This window comes from Centroberyx affinis, unplaced genomic scaffold (assembly GCF_046629955.1).
Source record: "Centroberyx affinis isolate AG114_WGS23_722 - 3 ecotype Tasmania unplaced genomic scaffold, CSIRO-AGI_Caff_v1 ptg004133l_1, whole genome shotgun sequence".
In the NCBI taxonomy this organism is placed as follows: domain Eukaryota; kingdom Metazoa; phylum Chordata; class Actinopteri; order Beryciformes; family Berycidae; genus Centroberyx; species Centroberyx affinis.
In genome coordinates, this window is record NW_027281904.1 from 101,870 (window position 1) to 124,399 (window position 22,530).

Genomic DNA, 22,530 nt, shown 5'->3' on the forward strand with positions numbered 1-22,530 from the left:
CAGATCAGGCACAGGCGGGGCGGAGTAGTACCACTTTCAGCCGCTAGAGGGCGGGGAAGGACCGGTGGCTGAGAATAATGAATCGAAGCGGTCCGACAGCATCATGTGGGCCGGATAATGTTGTGACGCCGAGGAGAGGGGGAGGCTGGCCTTGACAGAGGAGGACCCGTCATGCTTTTCCCTCACTCAGTTCCTTTGTACACAGACGAAGTAGAGATACGGGAAAGCACGTTGCTCTGACTCACACCGACAGCCACACGGAGGACTCCTCGTGCTTGAGCCCAGCCGGCATCACACACCGGACGGAGAGCGAGGAAGAGCGAGGAAGAGAGAGACAGAGGAAGAGAGAAGCAGCAAAGCGGAGAGCTTTGTGTCCCCTGTGGGAGAAGAGACGACCAGACGGAGAGAGGACACAAGGGCAGCAGCGATGTCAGGTTTAAAGAAGAGAAACTCTAACTCGTCGGCAGACAAGGAGGAGGACAAGCAGGTCACGGAGAGGATGCTGTTGCCGGGAAGCGGCGGGGAAAACGGGGACTCCAACCTGGGAGGAGCGCCGGGGAGCGGCGACAAGAGCCCGAGCAGCGCCGGGGGAGACGGAGCGGAGGACGGGGTGGCCCTGAAGAGGACCATCACCCTAGTGAACGGCGTGGCCATCATCGTGGGCACCATCATCGGCTCGGGCATCTTCGTCACCCCGACCGGCGTGGTGAAGGAGGCCGGCTCGGTGGGTCTGTCCCTGGTGGTGTGGACGGTGTGCGGCGTCTTCTCCACGGTGGGAGCGCTCTGCTACGCCGAGCTGGGAACCACCATCACCAAGTCCGGGGGGGACTATGCCTACATCCTGGAGGTGTACGGCTCCCTGCCGGCTTTCCTCAAACTCTGGATCGAGCTGCTCATCATCCGGCCGTCCTCGCAGTACATCGTCGCCTACGTGTTCGCCACCTACCTCCTCAAGCCCATTTTCCCCGACTGCCCGGTGCCGGAGAACGCAGCCAAGCTGGTGGCCTGCCTCTGCATCCGTAAGTAGCCGGGCCATGCGGGGTGGGATGATGCAATTTGAGACTGTGTTGTGTGTAGCTAACTAGGTAGGCTGAAGTTGACAGTAGTGAAGCAGAGGGGGATGCTGTTACACATCCCGTCTGCCTCCCAGGATGGATAGGTGTCAAAATAAACACACCGGCTGTCAGGGAAGACAGGTGAGAAGACCCATTACTCACATAGTACAGTGGGCTCGAGCTTACAGACAGTGCGGCATCTTAAGGAGCACGTGTGTAATAGGGTGTGTGAGTGTGACTAACGCACGCGCCTATACACAGTCTCTTTCTCTCAACACACCATGTGGTGAAAAATGCCGCGTTATTTCATCAGCTCTTGTAGGGATGAGGGATGCTCGCGCGCATCACTCACATGCCATAGTTTTATCAACTAACACCCATTAGATAACATTAAATGTAATAATAATAACTAATTTACTTATGTCTATTTATTAGTAGTTATTATTATCACACATGAATAGTGCAGAGGGCTAAAATAGTTACACACAATTGCTTTGTCATTTAATCACAACTTTTTTTTTTTAGATTGGGGTGGGAAAGTGACAAAAAAAACACAAATTGATTGAAATTGACCCCTATTGTGTGTCGTAAAATCTTCAAGTTCAACAGCTGCATTAAGATGAGGATAAACTCGGGTGATGGTTCATTCATATTTTGTGTTTTATCATCGCTAGACGGCAGTTTGAGTTTGTATTAACACAGGTGACATTATGTGGCGGCAAATTACCACAGGGCTCATTCCTTTTAACTGTTATGACATTTCAATTACATTTTGCGGGGAAATCTGACAGCTTCCACTGCCCCCCCCCCTTTTTTTCTTTTTAAATCGGAACGGCCCACATATTATGACAACCAAAGCTCAAGTTCAACTTTGTTCAAGTAGGCCCACAATTTAAAATAGAAAAACAGAAAAATGTAATTGATAGAAAATCTATAAAAGCATTACCTAGCCTGTATATATATGCTAGGTAATGCGAGTAAATAGAGTATTTAGTTTGAAGACCGGCTGCTCTGTAAGCTAGCTGGCAGACATTTAGCATTCACAAGTGTTGTGAGTAGGCTATTAAGGGGTTAGCTAAAAATACGTGTGTGTTTTTATGTGTTGTGTTTTGGAAAAAGACTTAACCAAAAGCTGTGTGTGTGTGTGTGTCGTGGGTTTAGCCTGACAAGATTAACCCTGGATTATTAGCTGCTACAGCTTGTTAGCCTTAGTTTCTAAACAGTCTGTGATTGTTAATTTTTGTTTACCTTTACACAACAATTAGCCCTCCTCACTTCTCTATATCTCTATCTGAATGCCTGTATATATATATTGTGTGTGTGTGTGTGTGTGGCGCCAGCTCAGTGCTAGTCCCTAATCCTCAGAGTGACTGAGACCTAAATCCTGACTGAGACCACATGACAAGGCCTTGGACTGTGTGTGTGTGTGTGTGTGTGTTGTGAGGGTTACCCGAATACCCGCCATGTATGTGTGCCTCTTTATGTGTGTATGCGTGTGTATTAACGTGTGTGTGTGTGTGTGTGTGTGGTGTGGTCTAAGTTGGTCAGGGTCATTGTGGGGCTGAGAGCCAAGTCTTCACAACCCCCCCCTCCCCCCCTCTCTCTCACTCACACACTCACACATACACACACACACACACACACACAGCCCAAGTGCATTCAGCTTTTATCAGGCCAGCACTGTGAATGTACAGCTAATGGGGAAATCCATCTGCCTGTAAAGTATGTGTGTCTGCCCAGTCCATCCCTCTACTGTACTCTCTCTCTCTCTCTCTCTCTCTCTCTCTCTCCCCCTCTCTCTCTCTCTCTCTGTCTCTTTAACACAGAGTCTCATTGTGCTGTGTCTCGTCTCTCTATTGTGGCCCCGGCCTGATTTAGGAGCTTTGAAGGGACCTGCTGCTTTAGTTAATCACTTTTAATGGGGTCCTGGGGTAGGGGCCGGTTCGACAACTCAGTGTTTGTGTGTGGGTGTGTGTGTGTGTGTGTGTGTGGTGGAGCGGGTGGGTACTAGCACTGAACATGTGTGTGTGTAAGAGAAAGAGAGGGGATGGTGGGAAGGATTTTATTCCCTCAAGAATCTGTTTACCATTTCTGTGAACTCTCCTCCACTGTGTGTGCTGTGAGAGCCACCCTCTCTGCTGCACACACACACACACACACACACACACAAAAAAAGTCACTCTCTTAAATCAAAGGATGTTTTTTTTCACGTCATGTAGGTGTGACTGACTGTGTGTAGGTTGAAAGAGCGTAAGGAGGCATATGTGGTTGGTGGTAAAAAGCAGGGGAACACCCCTGCCAAGTCTTGTGTATAGTTTCCTTTCGAATGTCACCGTTGAACAGTCTCTCTCTCTCTCTCCCTCTCTCCCACTCTCTCTGCAGTCCTGCTGACCTTTGTGAACTGCTACAGTGTGAAGGCAGCTACCAGGGTGCAGGACTTCTTCGCCGCGGCCAAGCTCCTGGCGCTCGGACTTATCATCATCATCGGCTTCGTTGAGATCGGCAAAGGTACACGTACACACACACACACACCTGCAAATGTAGAGGCATACATTGAGCGTGGATTCAGAAACACACACATACACAGGGTTAGGTGGCCACGCACCTAAAATCATAGACGGGCATGAAGGCCTCAAGGGCCCGTCCCGTCACCGAATAAAGGCACACACATTCACACCGTCCTACAGGATTTACACATCAACACACACTGCAATAAACCATATTAATCATCTTGACTCATTGAGTTACACAATAACAGACAAGATAAAAAAAAATACCTGGAGCCCATCATACAGGATTTACAAAGCATCCACCATTTACACTGTATGCATTAAATATAAACCAGAGTTTGCTTACTATGCCAATATTAAAATCACATGATAATCTGTATTCTGTATCTGTATTGATTATTACTTGTAAAAACCTAAAGTAACCCAATCTGCATGTGACCTAAATATATTTAACTCTCTTTTTTATCCATTTGATTTTTGCACACTGGTGACATCATCATCTGACTATCTGCATATGATCATAAAATCAACATATTTTCTTGAACATACAGTACTTGAGTATCTACACAAGTGTAAAAGCAGGTTAAAGGAAAAGGGTCTATATGCCAAACATTCATTAACCAGCAATATATAGGTAAGTGTTTTAATCCTCAAGACCCCCTGCTGGATTACTCCCCATAGAAGACATTAAAATCAGAATCAAAAATCACTGTATTGGTAAAGTCCATACATTTATGCAACCTGGAAAACTTCTAAAAGGAGCGCTATCACAGTTTAAGAGTTGATGTCGATTTAGGAATTTTGAATACATTTTACAAGCGTCTAAATTTCTTTCCGATGCCACTTAAATGATCACTTTAGGCGCTTGTATGCTTCTGACAAACATGCACACACAAGAGCACACACTTTAGGGATAATGCTATAGGCAAATCTGTCAGTAAGCAAGTACCAGTACCAGAGGGGGTGCACAAACGCACCATGCACACACACATTAACGCACACTCACCCCACACGTTTTGTAATTCGTGCAGGAAACCGGCCATCTTTAACAACGTGGCTAGTCACGTGACTTGAAACAGGAAGTGGTTAGTTTGGCCACGTTGCTGTCCACCAATCAGGGGGCTTCTGTGTGAAAGAGCGGGTAGGAGAGAGTAGGAAGGGCTTCAAAAACAAACCGTTCAACCGTTTGTTCCTTTCTACAAAGCAGCTTCCCCCTGTGCCGATGTGTCCTTGTCCACTCCTCTGGCAAAAACAGGCGGCCACCGTCGTACCTCATTCTTGGAAATTGTGAAATGAATTATTTTATTAAAACGATCTATTCTGACATTACAGAAAGACAGTCTTTGTTAGCCTGTCTCATTTATTTGTGTGTGTTTCTATCATGCTGCGGCAATGGAATTAAGCCTCACTGAGCTCATTTCGGAGCGCCTTGCATGCTCCATTTTGAACCATGACAACGATGACCTTTTATGCAAACACCACCCAATCACTGCATTGTCCAGCATGAAAGACTTACATTTTTCTGATTAAAAAAACAACTCCTGCCATCCAAGGCATAATAGTTTTACTCTGCTGCTGCTTGGTGAAATCCCGGAGGCTATGACAGCCTGAAACCCTCGGCTTCATTCAAGTTTTTTCTTTGACCCTCAGTCACCCCAAATCTCTGTTGGACCACGTAGCTGTCACCAAATCTGATCGAAATCCTGCAGTGTAAGCCCATCTCGGATCAAGCTCATCTCGACCGAGACCATTTTCTTTTATTCCATCAGAGAATTGAATCTGTGGAAGTGGATTAGTTGGTGTTTAGCTCCCTGGAGTCCAGCCTAACGCTCATTAATGCCACAGGATGTTGTGAAGTGCAGCCAGAGACAGGACGGAGACAGAGAAACCAAACAGTGACTCGTAATGGGAACGTAGCTCTTTTGATTGGGAATCTGCTCATTAGCTGCAAGAGATCTGAGTCACACAAAGAGGCACTCAGTCCACCTGAATAAACACACGCACACAAGAGTTTGTACCCGTGTACCATTCACCCTGAATTTTCAGTCTATTGAGGGTGTACTGGGCAAAGGCACAGTGTATTGTAATGGCAAACAGAGACAGGAGGTGAGTTGAATTGAGTGAATTGAATTGTGCCCCCTAGAGGCAGACTGTGGTAACTGCCAGGCTTTTGACTGCCGCTCAGTCAGCCCCACTCACTTGTTGAGGTCTGCCAGACTTGGCTCAGCCCAGACTTTTGGGTCCGTTGGGTTCATGTCATAGAAATCAAACTAATGCTCATAACCTCTATGGTTCACATTCATAATATTGAAGGTGACATAATGCCTTTCTGCTTCCTTTCTGAAGACACAAGGGGAAAAAAACCACTTTAACCAGGTAACACTGTGTCCACAGAGGCTTATATCCCCCCTGCTGCCTCTGTGTGTGCGTGTGTGTCTGTGTGTGTGTGTGTGTGTGTGTTGCCAAGGCCTGCTGTGTTCCTATGGCTGGTTCTCTTCCTGTCTGCGGTGAGGCTGTCGGTTGCTGTACTCTTCAGAGCGAGAGAAGGAGAGAGAGAGAGAGATAGGTAGAGAGAGGGAGGAATTGATAGAGAACAGAGGTAAATGTAGAGAAAGGGGGAATAGACAACATTGGATAAAAGTAAATCTGCAGGGGAAAAATAAGGAGGCAAACCCGCTGAATGAGAAGTCAACTTACTCAGTGCCAAGTATGTGTGTTGAATATAAATGGACCTGCATGAGACACAGACTCAAGTTTAACCCATAAATCCTCTAGGCTCATTTGCATATAGCGTCTTAGATTTAGGAGGACTGAGCCAATCCAGGGGCATGGAGGACACTGTTGTTGGGACACAAAGTTTGGCTGAGGCACGACTTAGTGGTGGATTGGACACACATATTTGTAGCTTTAATACGGGTGAGATTAACCTGCCCACAAAATAATTTTGGGTTGCAAGAAAAATGCCTTTGAAAAGAAAAAAAAAAAGCGATTCAGCTAAAACGGAGCGGAGCACACAGGTTACAGACAGACGGCTCCACTAGACTGAAGGGCCACTGTGGAGAGCAGCTGACCGGACCAGTAACCCGTCTGCTTCCCCCAGCTGTGTGATTCCTCTGTCTGGAGCACCGACCTCACCCTCTGACCTCTCACCTCACCTTGACCCTGGCGTTTACTCTGAAGTTTGGCTTCGAAATTCAACAATCCGGTTCTCAGTTACCGTCTAACTGGAACTGCAACACCAGCGCCCAAGGTCTTGATTTTCTATTTGCACAGGGTGTCTGTGGAAAAAGTCTGACAAAGTCTGCAAATAAATCATCTAAATTTAAGGCTTTAAAATGTATTAAACATGTTTTAAATACAGTTATTAGATGTCTTAGTTTTTCCCCCATGCAATGGGAAAAAATACAGACCAGGGTTAATACAATATGCAAAACATGTTTTTTCTCATTCTGCCCATTTATAGTTTCAGAACTTTAACTAGCTATGCTCAGTCAGAAATAGGCTAATTTTGCCAGCTTTTTCCATCTTGTAGTTTTTAAATTAATGTTAAATTCAATTTCAGGCAGCATTAATGGGTCTTAAAAAGTCTTAAATTTGCCTTCGTGAAACCTGCAGATACCCTGTTAAAACACATGCTGGTAAACCCAACTTTTGCCTGGTGGTGTATATATGATGTGATGGTATCCCCTTTATATCACCTTACATGTGACACCAAATTTGGACCAAACTGAGTTATTTTTAAGGACTTGGTTTTTGATAGCTATACTCTCAGACATGAAAGGTCCAGTGTTGTACCTGTAGTCATGGGAGCTGCAGATTACTGACCAAAGGCCACGCCCCAGTCCCCCCCCCCCCCTTCACAGTGGGCGGTAAGGACAGACTGCCTGTTTGTGTGGAGGTCGGAGGTCAGGGTCTCAGATCGGCTGACCGGTGGGCCAACAGGACCGCAACACTGACTGGGATTGTTCAGAACTGGAGCAGAAAGAGAGGGAGGGGAGGCAGGGAGGTTAGAGAGAGGGAAGGTGGGGAAGAGAGAGAGCGAGAGAGGGAGAAAGTGGAAAGGGGGGGAGAGGGAGAGAGAGAGAGAGAGAGAGAGAGAAGTTTGCTTTATACAGGGAGAGAGAGAGAAAGGGAGAATGGACCATGAGTGGGGGAGAGAGAGAGAGAAAGAAAGGGATGTGTGGCACCGCTTGGCAAGCTGGTCTGCACTGGCACAGTTCAGCATAGCGACTGGCATACTTTAAGGCATAGTCTAGACACACACACACACACGCACATGGTTGTTCATTTGGAAGAGCCAGAGACTGATTCATACTGACAGGCTGATGCTTTACACGCACGCACACTTGCATCTTACTCTGGATAAGAACATAGCTAAATACATAAATTAGAAATTGGAGATTTTCCGTACATCTAACCTTCACAGCGTGTCAGGCCCACTCTCCTGCGTTTCACTCTTTGCGTTTCCGAGGAGTGAGTTAGTTGTAGTGTGTTGTGTGTGTCTTGAGGTGAGGTCCGCTTTATGAAAGAGCTTGTGTCCTTCCCAGTGCTGATCTCAGACCTACAGACAGACGAAGCGGCAGGGAGCTGCGAGGGCAAAAAAGCATCTAAAGTCAGTTAAACCCGAGGCTGGAAGGATGGAAGACGTTAGACAGCGGCTTGTTCACAGCCAGTGTGTGGTCGGATGGGTGTGTGGATATAATGGCTGTGTGGGTAGTTATAGGTCACAAACTCTCTCTCAGTGACAGCCACTTTGAGGAACTGGAATCCTTTTGCCTGAGTGAAATCAATGCAACATAATGAATGATCTTTGACCATTAAATGTCTCAGTGGACGTGTGTGGAATTTAGTGAAGCAAAAATCAAATTTGGTAAAGTAAAGTTCTATAGCCTGCCTCACAGGCAGCAGCTCTAGCTAGTTCTCCTCTAACTCTTCATTTCAGTAGGACCTTTGATTTAGTCTTAGACCGGGCTTGATATAAAGAGAATAAAGTGCATCTAATAACAGTTTATCTGTGATACTTCAGATTATGTATATGTAGACAAACACCAGGGCCACGTGGCTCTGATTAGATCTAGCTCTACATGGGATCTGATTGGCCGAACCCCTGTCATCCCTGCAATCCCATTGGTCGCAGCCATCTCCGGCCGGTGATTTTGCGTTTGGCGTTGTTTATGTGCTCTCGAATAACCAGTAGGCCAGAGTTACAACACATGCCACTCTGACCAGCCATCTGACAGAGAGAGAGAGAGAGAGAGAGAGAGAGATGAGAGACAGAGAAAAAATATAGTGAGAGACAGATTTATTACAGGGTGCAGCGGTGTATTCCAGTCAGGGAATTTGATCAGTTCTCTGGGGAATTCAGGGAATAGTTTACAAACAGGTCACTTTACAGGATTATACCATAATGTACTTTCCAACTTGTTCTACACGTTTATTGCATTAGATGGTTTTCACCAGTTTTTCTCCACAGCTGGCCCAACGTTAATGGAAACCAGACCTGTTTACCCCTTAAGAACTTTTCTCAGCTGAAAAACAACATCAACAAACCAGGAAGGCGTAACATGTTTTAGCTCAGTGGGAACCCTGGTATCCTGGGTGTAGAAGTGAGCATGTGTTTCGACAACGGAATGTGTGGCGCTGGCAAGGGAGAGTCGTGTCATATGGAGAGATAGATGAATAAATGAAGCAATCTAAGCACTCAGTGTCTCACCCAATGTGAACCTGTGGCAATAGTTTCCATCGTGTAGCATCATGTGGCTGGTAGAGATAAGCCAAACTGACACCATACACTCTGCCGCTTGGCTCTACTACCTCTGCTCTCAGCCTGTGTGTGTGTGTGTGTGGAGCTCTGTAGTACACCGGGTCAGCGTCAGTGCCATTAGGTGTGTGGGCTCTGTTGGTGTCTCAGATTAGAGACCAGCGTAATGTGATTAGCTCCAGTAATCCCCCCTGCTTTCTCAATCTGAAACCTGCCCACACCGTCTGGAGACAAAGCGCTCACAGATTGATCGCTTGTAGACCAGCCGCCCATATTTACCTCTGTGTCCACCTGAGTGTGTGTTTGTCTTTTTGTTTCTGTCCTCCTCTCTTTATTTCTTTCTCTATTTCATCTCGTCATACTCCATCTGTAACGCTGCCCCTCCCTCTTTCACTCTCTGGTCGTAACACAATCTCACGCTGGTTTATTTACTACAAGCTGCAGCGCAAACACACACATACAGACTTGTGGATACTCTATCTTAACGCTTTCTCTATGCAAATGGCCCTACAGAGTCTTTTCAGTTTACACTTGCAAATGGTTTTCTACTGTAGTGACTCAGCGGCTCATTTGAACTTTCCACACCCGTACCTGCAGCTTTTCCCTAAGGTGTGCGTGTTTGTAGAGTGGGAGGGTTCCAACCATGAGTCAGGCATTGTAAATAGAGTACTTTGCATATACTTTTTTTTTTGCAAAAGAATGGAGAACTCCATTTATGTTGTCATTTAGCCTTAAGAATGGAGCCTAAATCCATGTAATCCCTTTTCTGAAGCCTGTCCCACCGTCGCTTTAAATTAAACGTAAACTCAATCACTACAAGTAAGGACTTCAATAGCCTTTCATTCGCTCTTAGACTAAACTTAATCCACACAAAGCCAGTCTCTTAGCTGAATCCAGACCCAGTGCGTCTAATACCTGTTTAGGTGTGTTGCAGGAGCGTGAAGAGTAATTCTACGAATTAGTAATTCTAGTCCCTTGCCAATTCTTCTCTCAGCAGGGAAATAGGGCTATACTTAATCCTTTTTAGCTCAGTGGAAGCTCAGTGTGTCTAACCACTGTTTACGTGTGATGCTCCAGATTACCTAGATTTAGACAAACACTGGGGACACGTGGCCCTGTCATCTACCTCACTTACATGGGAGATGATTGGCCGTACTGATGCCTTGTCTCTCATCCCATTGGCTGGCACAACCATCTCTGCTCATAGACAGATGTTAGGAGCGGAGGGGTGAGATTGTTTATGTTCTCTCCTGTTCATCCAGCTCTGTGCTGTACACAAGATTGTACGTGTGTGTATGTCGTTTATAGAACCGAACTTACTGAATTGGATCGAGCCAATAACCACTGTGCTGATTTTATGGTGCTATTAAGTCTTAAGGGTATGGCCTAAATCCATATAATCCTTAGTCTTAAACCCAGCCTGCAGTCTCTTTTCACTGCAACTGACAGTGTCTTCCACTTGTAAATATCTGACGACCTAGGGACCAAGCCACTGGCCATTCATCGTAACATGTCAAAAATGAATGGGAGGGAGTCAACGGGGGAACATGTACATTTTAGAGATATGAGGTTTCTGCAGGACTCTGGCAATATGTTCCTCTAGTTGCTGACACGCTGCCCTTTCAAAGCAGCTCAGCCATACCAGTCATTCAAAGTATTTCACCATCAGTGGTTGTGGACAAAATGTGGGGCAAGATGTGTGTATGTATGCACGCGCTCACTTGCACTTTTATTGTGTTTGTATGTGTGCACCTCTGTGTGTACTTCTGCACCGTGCATGCATATTTCATTCTGTGTGTGTGTGTCTCATTTTCACTGCCTGGCACTGGTATCATGTGACCGGTCGATCGCTGCACTGAGCATTGCCTGACCAGGCTCCTGAAGCGGGACGGGTGGAAGGTGGAGGAATAGGGAAAAGGAATGAAGCCCCAAATTGCACAGTGAGAGAGTAGACATATCCAAAAAGGGGAAAAACAGGATTGAAGAAGGATAAATTTGTCTGCGATGTGAGGCATTTTTCCACATCCTCAGCCTCTTTTTTGAACACAGAATCCTCCTCAATCCGGCAGTCCTTCATGCCCCACTAAACTTTACTTTCTGCACTCGGTGTTCCTTTTTCACTTTTATTTTATGAGCCAGTGAAGGTAGAAGGTGCAGGTGAGGAGAAATACAGGCAGAGACGGGTTGAAGGGAGGGATGGGAGAGGAGAGAGCTGGGACGGTTCAGACTTGACCAGCCATGTGATTCTCCAGCAGCCCCCCCAACATAAAAGAGGTTTATGGGTTAGGCACAAATAAAGCATTCATATGGTTACCCTTAAGCCTCACAGGGGGTATGGTAGTGGTGGGAGGGGGGTTGGTAAGTTCAGGCCCATTTGTAGGGAGAGGAATGGGTCAGGAGGATAAGAGGAAGTGGCTGAGTGTGTGTGTGTGTGTGTGTGTGTGTGTATGGGACATGGGCCTGGGGTGTATGATAGTCACATGAGCGTTAGTGTGTGTATGGGTTCTCTCTAAAAAAAAAAAAAAAAAAAAAGAACGCCGGCTAAGGACATGAGCTTAGAGACGGTATGGGACAGGGCCCGGAGACCCCCAGCAGCTCCCATGCCAGGCGGGTATGAAGGCCAGAGCTGGCCAGAGCGCTGGGGTAGGGGTCTGGGGGGGGTGGGGGGGTTCCCACGCTGCCGAGTGGCTTATGGCTAAGCAGGAACCCTCCCTGTACCAACATCGCCCCAGGGCTGTTGGTTTAGCAACCGTCTCTGTGTCTGAGAATGTGTGTGTGTGTGTGTGTGTGCGTGTGTGTTGTGTGGTGGGGAGTAGCTACGTCAGGAATGTGGCACAGATCCCCACTGACCCCCTCTTTGGGGGCAGAGGTAGCCCAGAGGTTAGAGAAGCGGGCTATTGACCAAATTGACCGAAATTGCAGGGGGGGGAAGTGAAAGAGGAACACTGCCCCCCCCCCCCCCCCCCCCTTCCATCAACAACTACAGCGGAGTCGCCCTTGAGCAAGGCACTGAACCCCCACCTGCTGCAGTACTCCCAGTGTGAATGTGAAAGGCTGGAAAAAGAGTAAACATGCTCAGTCGACTTTCCCTGGATTAATAAATGTTAAATAAAAAAAAAACCCCGGTCGCCCTAATCTAGAACCTTTTTCCCCACTTTCCCCACAAAATGTCTGGTTATATAGGTGGACACAACAGTTTTATTCAATTTCTCAGATGTTAAAGTGAAGATAGATAGAAGAGAGAGGAAAGAGAAGGGTGATAGAGAGATTCAGGACCATGTAGTCCCAGGTTGGACAATTTCATAGACACACGCCAGTCCAGTCCATCATCCCTTTTCATCTCTCTATCTCTCTGTTTGTACACCTCTCTCTCTCTGTCTCTGTTCCTCTCCCCCTCCTGTCTTGTATGATCCGTGCCTGAGGTAGATCTCCACAGCAGTGCCACAGTCTTGGTCACTTATTGACCGCATCGACCTGCCTAACTCCTTCTTAATGCTGCAGCCTCTTACTGATCCGCATTCTGAGACGGATTTAACCTAAATGTTTGTCTTCCCCCCTGCCCCAAAGGAGTTTTTATGTGTGCGTGTGTGTTGGACAAACACAGCTCATTGTTTCAATGTTCCACAACTCAGGTAACCCAGACCGGCTGGTTAAAGTGTCTGCAGGCTGCAACCAATAATGCAGACAGACAGGATCGGGGCTTTTTCTTTGGCGTAACCCATGTCTCTTTCTCTCTCTTTTCCCTTCTCTTTTCCTTTCCTCATCTCTACCAGGTGATACAGTTTATCTTCTTCCAGAGAATTCGTTCAAGGGGTCCAAGTATGACTTTGGCAACATTGGCCTGGCGCTCTACAGCGGCCTGTTTGCCTACGGTGGCTGGTGAGTTCACCCATCCACCTAGCTGTGTGATCAGGTTTCAAGCCACCATGCTGCACACTCACTGTACATTTTTTTTACACTGATTTTGCCAGCTTTGATTCTTTATTTTGCATTTTGAATTGGTCTCAAATTCAGTTCCAGTTAGCATTAAAAAGGTTTTGAAAAGTCTTAAATGTGGCTTTCTGAAACCTACAGATACCCTGATAGAGTAAAGGAGATGACACATATTTGCACAGGTTACATAATGGCTTTTCATATTGCGCTTAGCCCGGGGCTAAGAGCAGGTTTAGAATCTTCTTAAGCTGTGAAATGTAAAGTGTGAAGTGAAACTCTGATCCTTGTCTCATTCTGCTTGCAGGAACTACCTGAACTTTGTTACTGAGGAGATGATTGAGCCATACAAGTGAGTATTGTTGACCGACCTGCATGCTGTCGAGGTTTTAAAACAAAGGCATTTCAGCAGAGCAGGGAATCTTAGTGTATAGCTGTAATTTGAAATAGTTCCAGGGGCAGAGAATTTCTTTTTATATGTGTTTCTCTCTCCTCCGCAGGAACCTTCCCCGTGCCATCATCATCTCTCTTCCCATAGTGACAGTAGTGTACGTTTTGACCAACCTGGCCTACTTCACCACCCTCTCCCCTGAGGACCTGATCGCTTCAGAGGCCGTGGCTGTGGTGAGTACACACTACAGCACAGGAACCTTCCCCCCTACATGCTGGCCTAATGAACCGTACTCACTAGGTGTAAATTTAAGGAATGCACCAGATTTTTAGGAGATTGGCTCGTTGGTCAATTTTAAGTGATAAGAACATAGACACCAAAATAATCCATGTGCCCCCAGTAGATCATTGGCTCCGGTGCTCACTTTATCATACACTATATTGAGGTTACTAGCATTATCCAAAGTAAGAAGACTGACCTTTTAGTACTAAAAAATGTTTAGTGTTTTTTTTCTTATATGGCCTATAGATTCATACATTTAAAAAATATCAATTCAATATGATTGATTATATGATTCATTGTTAATATTTGAATACAATATGATGTAGCCAAGTTTATTTTTGGAACTTTCAGATGAGCAACCATGTATTCATCCACACACCACATTACTTCCTAATGAAAGCAGGGAAAATAGTCCCTGGTAGTTTTAAAATTGTAAGTTATTTTGAATACATTTTACCAGTCCCCTAGACAAAAGCCTAAGCCTAATTTAAAATGACTTACCATTTAGCTTTAGAGCTGGTACAAGTTGCCTATTAGAGATGCTAGTAGCCTTCTATTACTCAACATAGTGTATGCTAAAGAGTTAGCATGGAGCACTGGAGTAAACCATCTACCAGTGGATCCATCCATCCGTGGATGATTTTGGTGTGTGTGTGTTCACATCATTTAATGTGTAAACTGACTAACGAGACAATCTCCAAAAAACGGTGTATTCCTTTAAATTTAGAGCCTCTCTAAGAGTTGCAACATTTTAAGGGCCTAGGGCTATTTTAAACCTCCAGTGATTCAGCTTTTACTTCTTGGAACTAAACTGTGTTGCTAAGCAATATTAACCAGAGCTGCTTAGTGGCTGCAATTGCATTAGTTGCCTGGAAAAATGACCCAGTTGATCTCATCAAGATGCATTGGGAGTTATTGGAGCCTCGCTGCTGTCAGTGGCACTGCTCTTTCAAGGCAGATGGCTCTGGTTTACACTCTACATATACGCTACACCTCAACCACCAGCCAGTGAAATACTGTGTCGTTTCCTTTGTGGCTAACACATACTAGACCCTGAACTAAACATGTTACACTTATATGTCCACTGCCTCAAACCCTGTGTCCTTGAGACTTGGCATAGTGGTGTAAGTATGTGTAAAGATGGAAATTCACTGGAGCTGATCAGTTCCCTAGTTCTCACCTCTCCCCTCCCCATATCTCTGCAAACAATAATGGTCCTAAACTTCAGAAAATGCCTAAAATTATTCAAATACCCCAAATGCTGCAAATCCTGTTTACCTTGCTACATTACTTGACTGATTACCGTTTGTTTGTGTGTGTGTCCTGTAGGACTTTGGGAACTACCACCTGGGTCCTATGGCATGGATCATCCCAGTGTTTGTAGGTCTGTCTTGCTTTGGATCAGTCAACGGCTCCCTGTTCACCTCCTCCAGGTAACACACAAACGTACACAAACATACACGATATGTAGCAGACTATGAACACATGGACACAGACACACACACAGGCTCAGGAAACTTGGGTAACTTGGGTGGGAAACTAATTTAAATAATTCATCTCTCTCTGTCTCTCTCTCTCTCTCTCTCTCCCTCTCTCTCTCTCTCTCTCTCTCTCTCTTTCTCCCTCTCTCTCTCTCTCCCAGGTTGTTCTTTGTGGGCTCCAGGGAGGGTCACCTGCCCAGTCTGCTGTCGATGATCCACCCCAGCCTCCTGACCCCCCTCCCCTCACTTATATTCACTGTACGTGCTCTTATTGTCTAACATACACTACAACAGAGGTTCTTAGACACAATCTGTGACATTTTATAAATAAATACTACTAGCTATTGCTGACTGATGAAGCACAATAGTGATTCAACCTATATCCACTTCATGAAAGTTTTTAAATTTGCTGCTCTAAACACACTGAACAGACAAAGAAAAGAGCGCCACCTACAGAAACTCAAACTTCAAATCCAAGGAGAAAGACGTCACAGTACTGAAGACACTGTTTGATTGACAGGTGATCTGTGGGAAGAGCAGTGCAGAAACACCACAGCAAGGAACTCGCAGATTATAAGACCCGATTTGCTGAAATAAATCCTGATTGGTCAAGCAACTCGCCTTGTCTTAGTGCTGACTTCGACCATTGCAAAGGTTTATATGCCCACTAAAGGTTTTTTTGTTGTAATGAAAGCTAACATTGACCCATAATTAAAAGCTGTGCTGTAGATGGGTCAAGAACAAACATTGTAATGTTCACTCACTGTTCCAATATTTCTCCTTGTATTGTATTTACTCTTATACCCTAACAACCTCTGCCACGGTCCACGGTCCACGTTATATTTTTAACCTACCTAGCTGACGTCCCCACTATCAACTCAGCTGTGAAATTGGGATGTCTCTGTACGCCCACAGCTTGTTCAGATGGCTGATATCTTTTTTTTTTTATTCTCTCGCTCACCTCATTGCTCTCTCTCTCTTTCTCTCTCTCTCTCCAGTGTTTGATGACCCTGCTCTACGCCTTCTCCAACAACATCTTCTCCGTCATCAACTTCTTCAGCTTCTTCAACTGGCTCTGCATCGCCATGGCGATCGTCGGGATGATGTGGCTGCGCTACAAAAAGCCCGAGCTGGAGCGACCGATCAAGGTGAGCCCAACTCTCTGCGGTCAGCCAATCAGAGTGACGGTGTAAACTGGAAAGAAACTATTTGGATGCTACACCTCACTGAGTTCTTGGGTAGAAACAAACTCTTATCTAGTCAGTTTAGATTAGGAGAATCTCAGCGAAAGCAAGTAGATAAAGATTTACACAGAGGGGGAGAAAGACAGAGGGAGAGGAGTTCATATTAAAGTCTCACTCGGCCTCTGTCGCCACCGACTCCCACTCAAGTTAGCTTTGGCAGCGCAAGATATTTCTTCTTTGTCTCATGCCAACCAACAAAGCTCCATTCAGTAGAGCTGAATGGAGACAGATAGGAGGTAAAAGGACAGAAGAGAAGCTGGATGGTTATCAGCCGGTGATGAGGCCTGGTGGGCACTGGAGTGGAGGGGTGTGTGTGTGGGTGTGTGTGTGTGTGTGTACACTTGCGGAAGGACACTGTGCCTCCTGACTGGACCAGTTTCCGCAGGGCTGCCTAACACACAAAGGACCATTGTACATCTGTTGCACTGTGTTTGCGTGTGCGTGTGTGTGTGTGTGCTATATGTAATTGTATGTATGCCGGTTTGTTCAAAGTGTCGCCCCCTCCTGCCCCTTAACGGAGCTGGCCGCCTGGCTCGACTCATCTGCCTGCTGGCATCGCCATGTGTGTTGATCAGAGGCGGAGTCTGGCAAGGCAGTGAAGTGAAAGAGGCCAGATAGATCTACTGGTCCAACACCGTGTGTGTGTGTGTGTGTGTGTGTGCGCGCGACCGAGCGGTGGGACAGTGGTGGCCCTGTCTCTCTTTGTCAACCTCTCTACCTCTCTTCTGTCACTCTCTCTTTCCCCTTTCTTTGTCTGTCACATTCCTGCTGTTCAACAGCTTTTGGCAGAGAAGGCGGCCAGAGAATCACAGGTTTCTGAGTTTATAGATGGAGGCCTTCAGTTTAGAGACGCTGACGATCTGGTGGATGACAATGGGAGCAGAAGTTATCATCATGTCTAATAAGCCTGTACTCCCATCCGAAATTACATTGCTAACCATTGGCTTGGGTAGTTGCATTGCCATTGGGGTGTGTTTTATGTTGGGACGGGGAGTTTGAAATATCTCTAAGAGCTCACAACAATGTTCTGAGGCAAAGATAAGCCTGTTGGAGCAGTTTCAGGGGGTAAAGTCAAGGGCACCATTAGGACTCGTTTCTTTAATGAGGCTCATTTATTTAACGAGAGAAATACAAGCTGCACTGGATATTTGCCACATTTATTGTGGTGTTGAAAACAAAACGGCTATACAGACCACCTAAGAAAAATATGACGGGGTTTAGAAGGAAGGAACAGGCTGGAATGTAAATCACAGTTGGAGTACAGTTTGGAGTCTGCATCGGTTGCTCACATCATGCCCTTGGATGTAATATCTGGGGATCTGTGTTGGTCTTGGTCTTGGTCTCGGACACTACTGGATGTTGACTCAAATTTTCCCGTCTATCTTAAAATCTATAAAGATATGTTTTTCACCCCCGGTGCACCGTTGTTTATTTCCTCCAAAGCAATGCAAACTATTCAAGGGATTACACCTGTGAATAGTAGTCCTCAAACTTGTATGCATTGATTAGTAAAAATTCTGACTCGTTGATCCTTAAGAAACTCCTTAAGCATTATTTTTTACATTTGGAAAGACATGAAAGACACTGTTTGTTGCCTATTTTGGGTTTAAATAGGACTGAATTTGCTCTGGTCTCAGTCTTGACTTGGTGTCGACCTCTTTGGACCTGCTGTGTCATGGATTTGACCTGCACTCAACTAAGGTGGTCTTGACTACAGCCCTGGTAGTTGTATATGAACAAGTGAAAACTAGCTTAGTGCTACTTTCAAGCAGATTGTGATTCATCTTTAAGTGAACATTCTGCTCTGTGGGAGACCTCACTTGAGTCTGATGATGATGAATCTCTAAACCTTCTCTAAACCATCCCTCCCCCCTGCAGGTGAACATCCTGCTGCCGGTGAGCTTTGTGCTGGCGTGCCTCTTCCTCATCGTCGTCTCCATCTGGAAGACTCCGGTGGAGTGCGGCATCGGCTTCGGCATCATCGCCACCGGAGTGCCCGTCTACTTCTTGGGCGTCTGGTGGCAGAACAAGCCCAAGTGGCTGCTCCAGACTATCTGTGAGTGTGTGTGCGTGATACTTTCTGAATTATATAATCGTTTCTGTACATTGTGGATAATCGTGACTTTTGTGTGTGTTTCCAGTCTCGACCACGGCGACGTGTCAGAAGATTATGGAAGTGGTGCCTCAGCAGTCCTAAAGAGGCCACGCCCCTATTTACAGCCAGCGGCTAATCAGATAGCACCAACAGTGACCTCTGAGCTCTGACATCACTGCTGATCCAGCCTGACCTCCGTTGACCCCCTTTCCACCCCGCTCCCTCACACACACACGCACACACACACACACAGAGAGATAGACAGACCCACCCTGTCTGTAGGGGTTGATAAGGACTGAGAGAAATGTTCAGGCGTTTTAGAGCTACCATGTCTTTACAGTCTGTCAAAGATTTGGCTCTTTTGGGTTGTCATGTTGAGTGTTTACTATTTTTACAGTCACTAACCCAAACATCCAGTTGGCAAGGAATACTTTTTTTTGTTGTTGTTGTTTTTCATGTTGAATAGTTTTTGTTTTTCTTTTGTGAATGATTTCAGGTAGAATGCCCTCCCTCGTCATCCGCCTGTTGTGTTTAGCAAGTTGTGCCTTATGTGGCAAATGAAAAGTGTAACTGACCTAGTTGAGTTTCCTCCCCCGCAGCCTTGGCAGTTGTTGTTGTGGGTTCTGGAGGCCGCTGGCAACCTTGGCCTTGACCGGCTAACAGCTAGAATACAGAGTCTCTACCTAAAAACAGCGGCAATATGGAACTTTCTTTTTAATCCTCCAAGCATCCACTTTATACCTCCTGCGACCAAATTTTGTTGTTAAGCAATATTGGACGAAATTCTGTTTTAGTACCTGAGAGTTGCTGCTAGGCAAGACTTAGCATTCTTAAATATTCAGCAAGTCCTGCGTTGGAAACATTTGGGCCCTGCAGTAATTACAATGACACTTTTCCCTAGAAGACGTGGGTTGTATGTGTTGGTGCTCACCGTCCCAGAGTCCAAAACCGATTTCCAGATCCTTGTCTCTCACAGTCGGATGGTGGGATATGTGTTGGACTGCGGGTCGAGGCTGGAGCGCCTGTGCGATGTGTTTTAGCCCTACTGTCTGTCGTTTCTGTGACAGACTGCAGTTCTTTTTTTAAGTTGTCTGTGCTGCTGTAGTGAGAGAGTGGGTCGGGAGATTAATGAAGATCTCAGTGTGTTTTTCACTCTATTTTGTCAGAGACGTGTCCCATCACATGTAACCTAGCTGTCTTACCTCAGTGAACCAGTGGAGTCATACACTATGTGCAGTTCGTCTCCCATGTGGTTAGTCGGAAAATATTTTGTCTCTCTTGTCCGGATGGTGTAGTGAAAAATGTTTCCCCCAACCCCCCAAATCTATAACCGAGTCCTTCAGAGAGGAAGATGAACCACAGAAGTTCATTTTAAGTTTTTGTTTTTTGTTGAAAGCTCCACTAGCTAAGATTTTTATGTAAAAATACACCCGTCTCATCAGCCTCAACGTTTGGGATGGTGACATTTGATGTCATGAAATTCCCTCAACTGTGAAACAGTTAAGGGTCAGACTTGCCATTTCAATCATAATGGGATGAGACTGTGGTGCTTTGTGCAGAGGCCGATGTGGCATATTTGTGTTATCGGTTATTCTGAAAACTGGGTCGAGGCCCAAAATGGGTCACCCGCCTCTTACTGGTCGGTCTCCTCATGACGACAACACTACTATGTTTTCATGCTTTTGATTATTTTTGGGGTTTAGTTTTAGTGATTCTTCTTACTCAGTTTCCCCTCGGGGATCAGTATCGTTCATAATGAGCCCGGCTCCCAGCGTGAGATGAAATTTTGTTAAAGTCTGGGTGAAAGTGTTTCAGAGCCAATGTGGTCGACTACATACTGTAATAATAGCTATGGAGGACTTTTTTTATTCCTGTGAATCCTGTGCAGTTTGTAGCTGATAAACAGAGAAATGGATCGCAGTTGTACACACTTTGTCAGGTTAGAGCAGAATGACAGAGTCCCTTAGAGTAACCTGATGCTACTGCAGGTGTGTGTGTGTGTGTGTGTGTGTGTGTGTGTGTGTGTGTGTGTGTGTTATGAGTGAACCACAGTCACAGTTGTACACATATTTTGATAGTTTTCTTTTTGGTGTAGTGGATATGCATGTATGTGTGTGTGTGTGTGTGTGTATGTGCGTATGCGAGTGTGTGTGGGGGGGGGGGGACAACCATTATGAGGTTGTCATTGCATCAGTCAGCTTCTCATGTAAGCATCCTGGACAGGCAGATGAAGTCTAGTCCCGGACTAAAGAGTCACACACTACGTTTACATGCACAGAAAAAAAATGTGACTGAAACGCGAGCGAGACAATAACGCGAGGAAGGCAGCACCTATATAACGTACTTTCATTTTATTGCCATTGATAGAACACGGAGGTAGCCGGAACGTGTGTACACCTCCATCGTGTTTCTTTAAGTGTGATGTAGCTCATGTTCTGTCACTTTTTTGTCATTTCCGTTCGAATTCCAGCTGCATTCTTAGGAGAGGCGTCCTGTCAACAGCTTGATCGCACTTGTCTTAATCAGAGTGAAGCCAATAGTCGCATCATTCAACACTTTTATGTTTCTGTTTAATTCCATGTTATATTTTGATATTTTTAGTGTGTGTGTGTGTATGTGGACAGCCCCTCTGTGGTTGACAGTGAAGCGAAGTCTTTTGGGCGGGTGGTACCAGGTGGGGGGGAAAGGTCAAGCAGGACATGATGGGGGGAGGGGGGGGGGGTGTTATGTGACCTGAAGGACAGGACAAGAAGCGTTTTTCAGATTACAGTATCAACTATTAGTTATTGTTTTTTTTCGTCTTCTGATGTTTCGTTTTTGCTTTGTTTCCACGCTGAGAGAGTTAATAAAAAAAAAAAAAAGGAAGAAAAAAAAACAGTTAGTGCTGTGTTATTAACGTCGACCCTCCTCCTGGGCAACGGACCAAAACGGCACGTTACCATGGTGGCAGCCGGTCACGCAGTGTTTCCACAGAAACAGCGTGAGGGATGGTAGAGACGCGGCGCGGTTACCGTAGAAACGGCGCTGCTCGATGAGGAGGGGGTGGGGGGGGGTCATATGTATGTGTTAGACGTAGAACCATTCTAACACTCCAGCCATCGCACAAGCCGATGGGAAACTAATCTGAATATAGGACTGTAGAAACTTTATTTATTTATTTCTAGGAAACTTTGTTGTTTATTATTATTATTATTATTATTATTATTAGTCGTCCCTCTAATTTTTTTTACAGGGCATTTTGTGAAAAGTGCTTTACAAATAAATCTCAAGTTTTTTTTTCCACTCTTGTGTTCTGTTGTGTTTTGTTTTGGTCTGTTTATTTTGCTGTGTCTTTTTCCTTCGCTGTTGTTTTAATTTTTGCACATAGGGTTAAATACACATAATCACACCAAGCCAATTCAGTTAAATGAGCCAAAGCCAAAAAAATAGACTTTATGATGACGATTATTATGATTTATGTTTTCAGCTACCAGAAGGTCTAAAACGATAAATACTCGTTTCCTCTACATGCCAACTTAGGCTTGATGTCAAAGCAGCTGCTGAATGTACAAAAACAGCTGATAAGCACCATCAAGTGCAATGAATATGCATGAAAAAAAAACTACAAAATACTTTCTAGTAGCCTAGATTCCTGTTACATAACCCATTTGTAAAATGTCCTTTTTTTCCATGACTTTTCTTATCTACTCCATGAATTCAAGAGAATCCCTGGACTGGGAATACACTTCTCAAAAATCACTGATCAGCGCACTCATGCTGAATTTCAGTTCAAACTATTGAC

The 22,530-nt window shown here is 45.4% G+C and overlaps 1 protein-coding gene across 1 annotated transcript; it reads left to right on the forward strand.

Moving 5' to 3' along the window:
* The first annotated feature begins 206 nt into the window (after window positions 1–206).
* Window positions 207–21,418, forward strand: slc7a5 (solute carrier family 7 member 5). The gene is made up of 10 exons (XM_071542601.1): window positions 207–1,019; window positions 3,438–3,563; window positions 13,100–13,205; window positions 13,564–13,608; window positions 13,757–13,880; window positions 15,259–15,362; window positions 15,572–15,668; window positions 16,409–16,558; window positions 18,533–18,710; window positions 18,796–21,418. The coding sequence occupies exons 1-10, from the start codon at window positions 428–430 to the stop codon at window positions 18,849–18,851; spliced, it is 1,578 nt and encodes a 525-aa protein (XP_071398702.1). The 5' UTR covers window positions 207–427; the 3' UTR covers window positions 18,852–21,418.
* The last annotated feature ends 1,112 nt before the right edge of the window (window positions 21,419–22,530 follow it).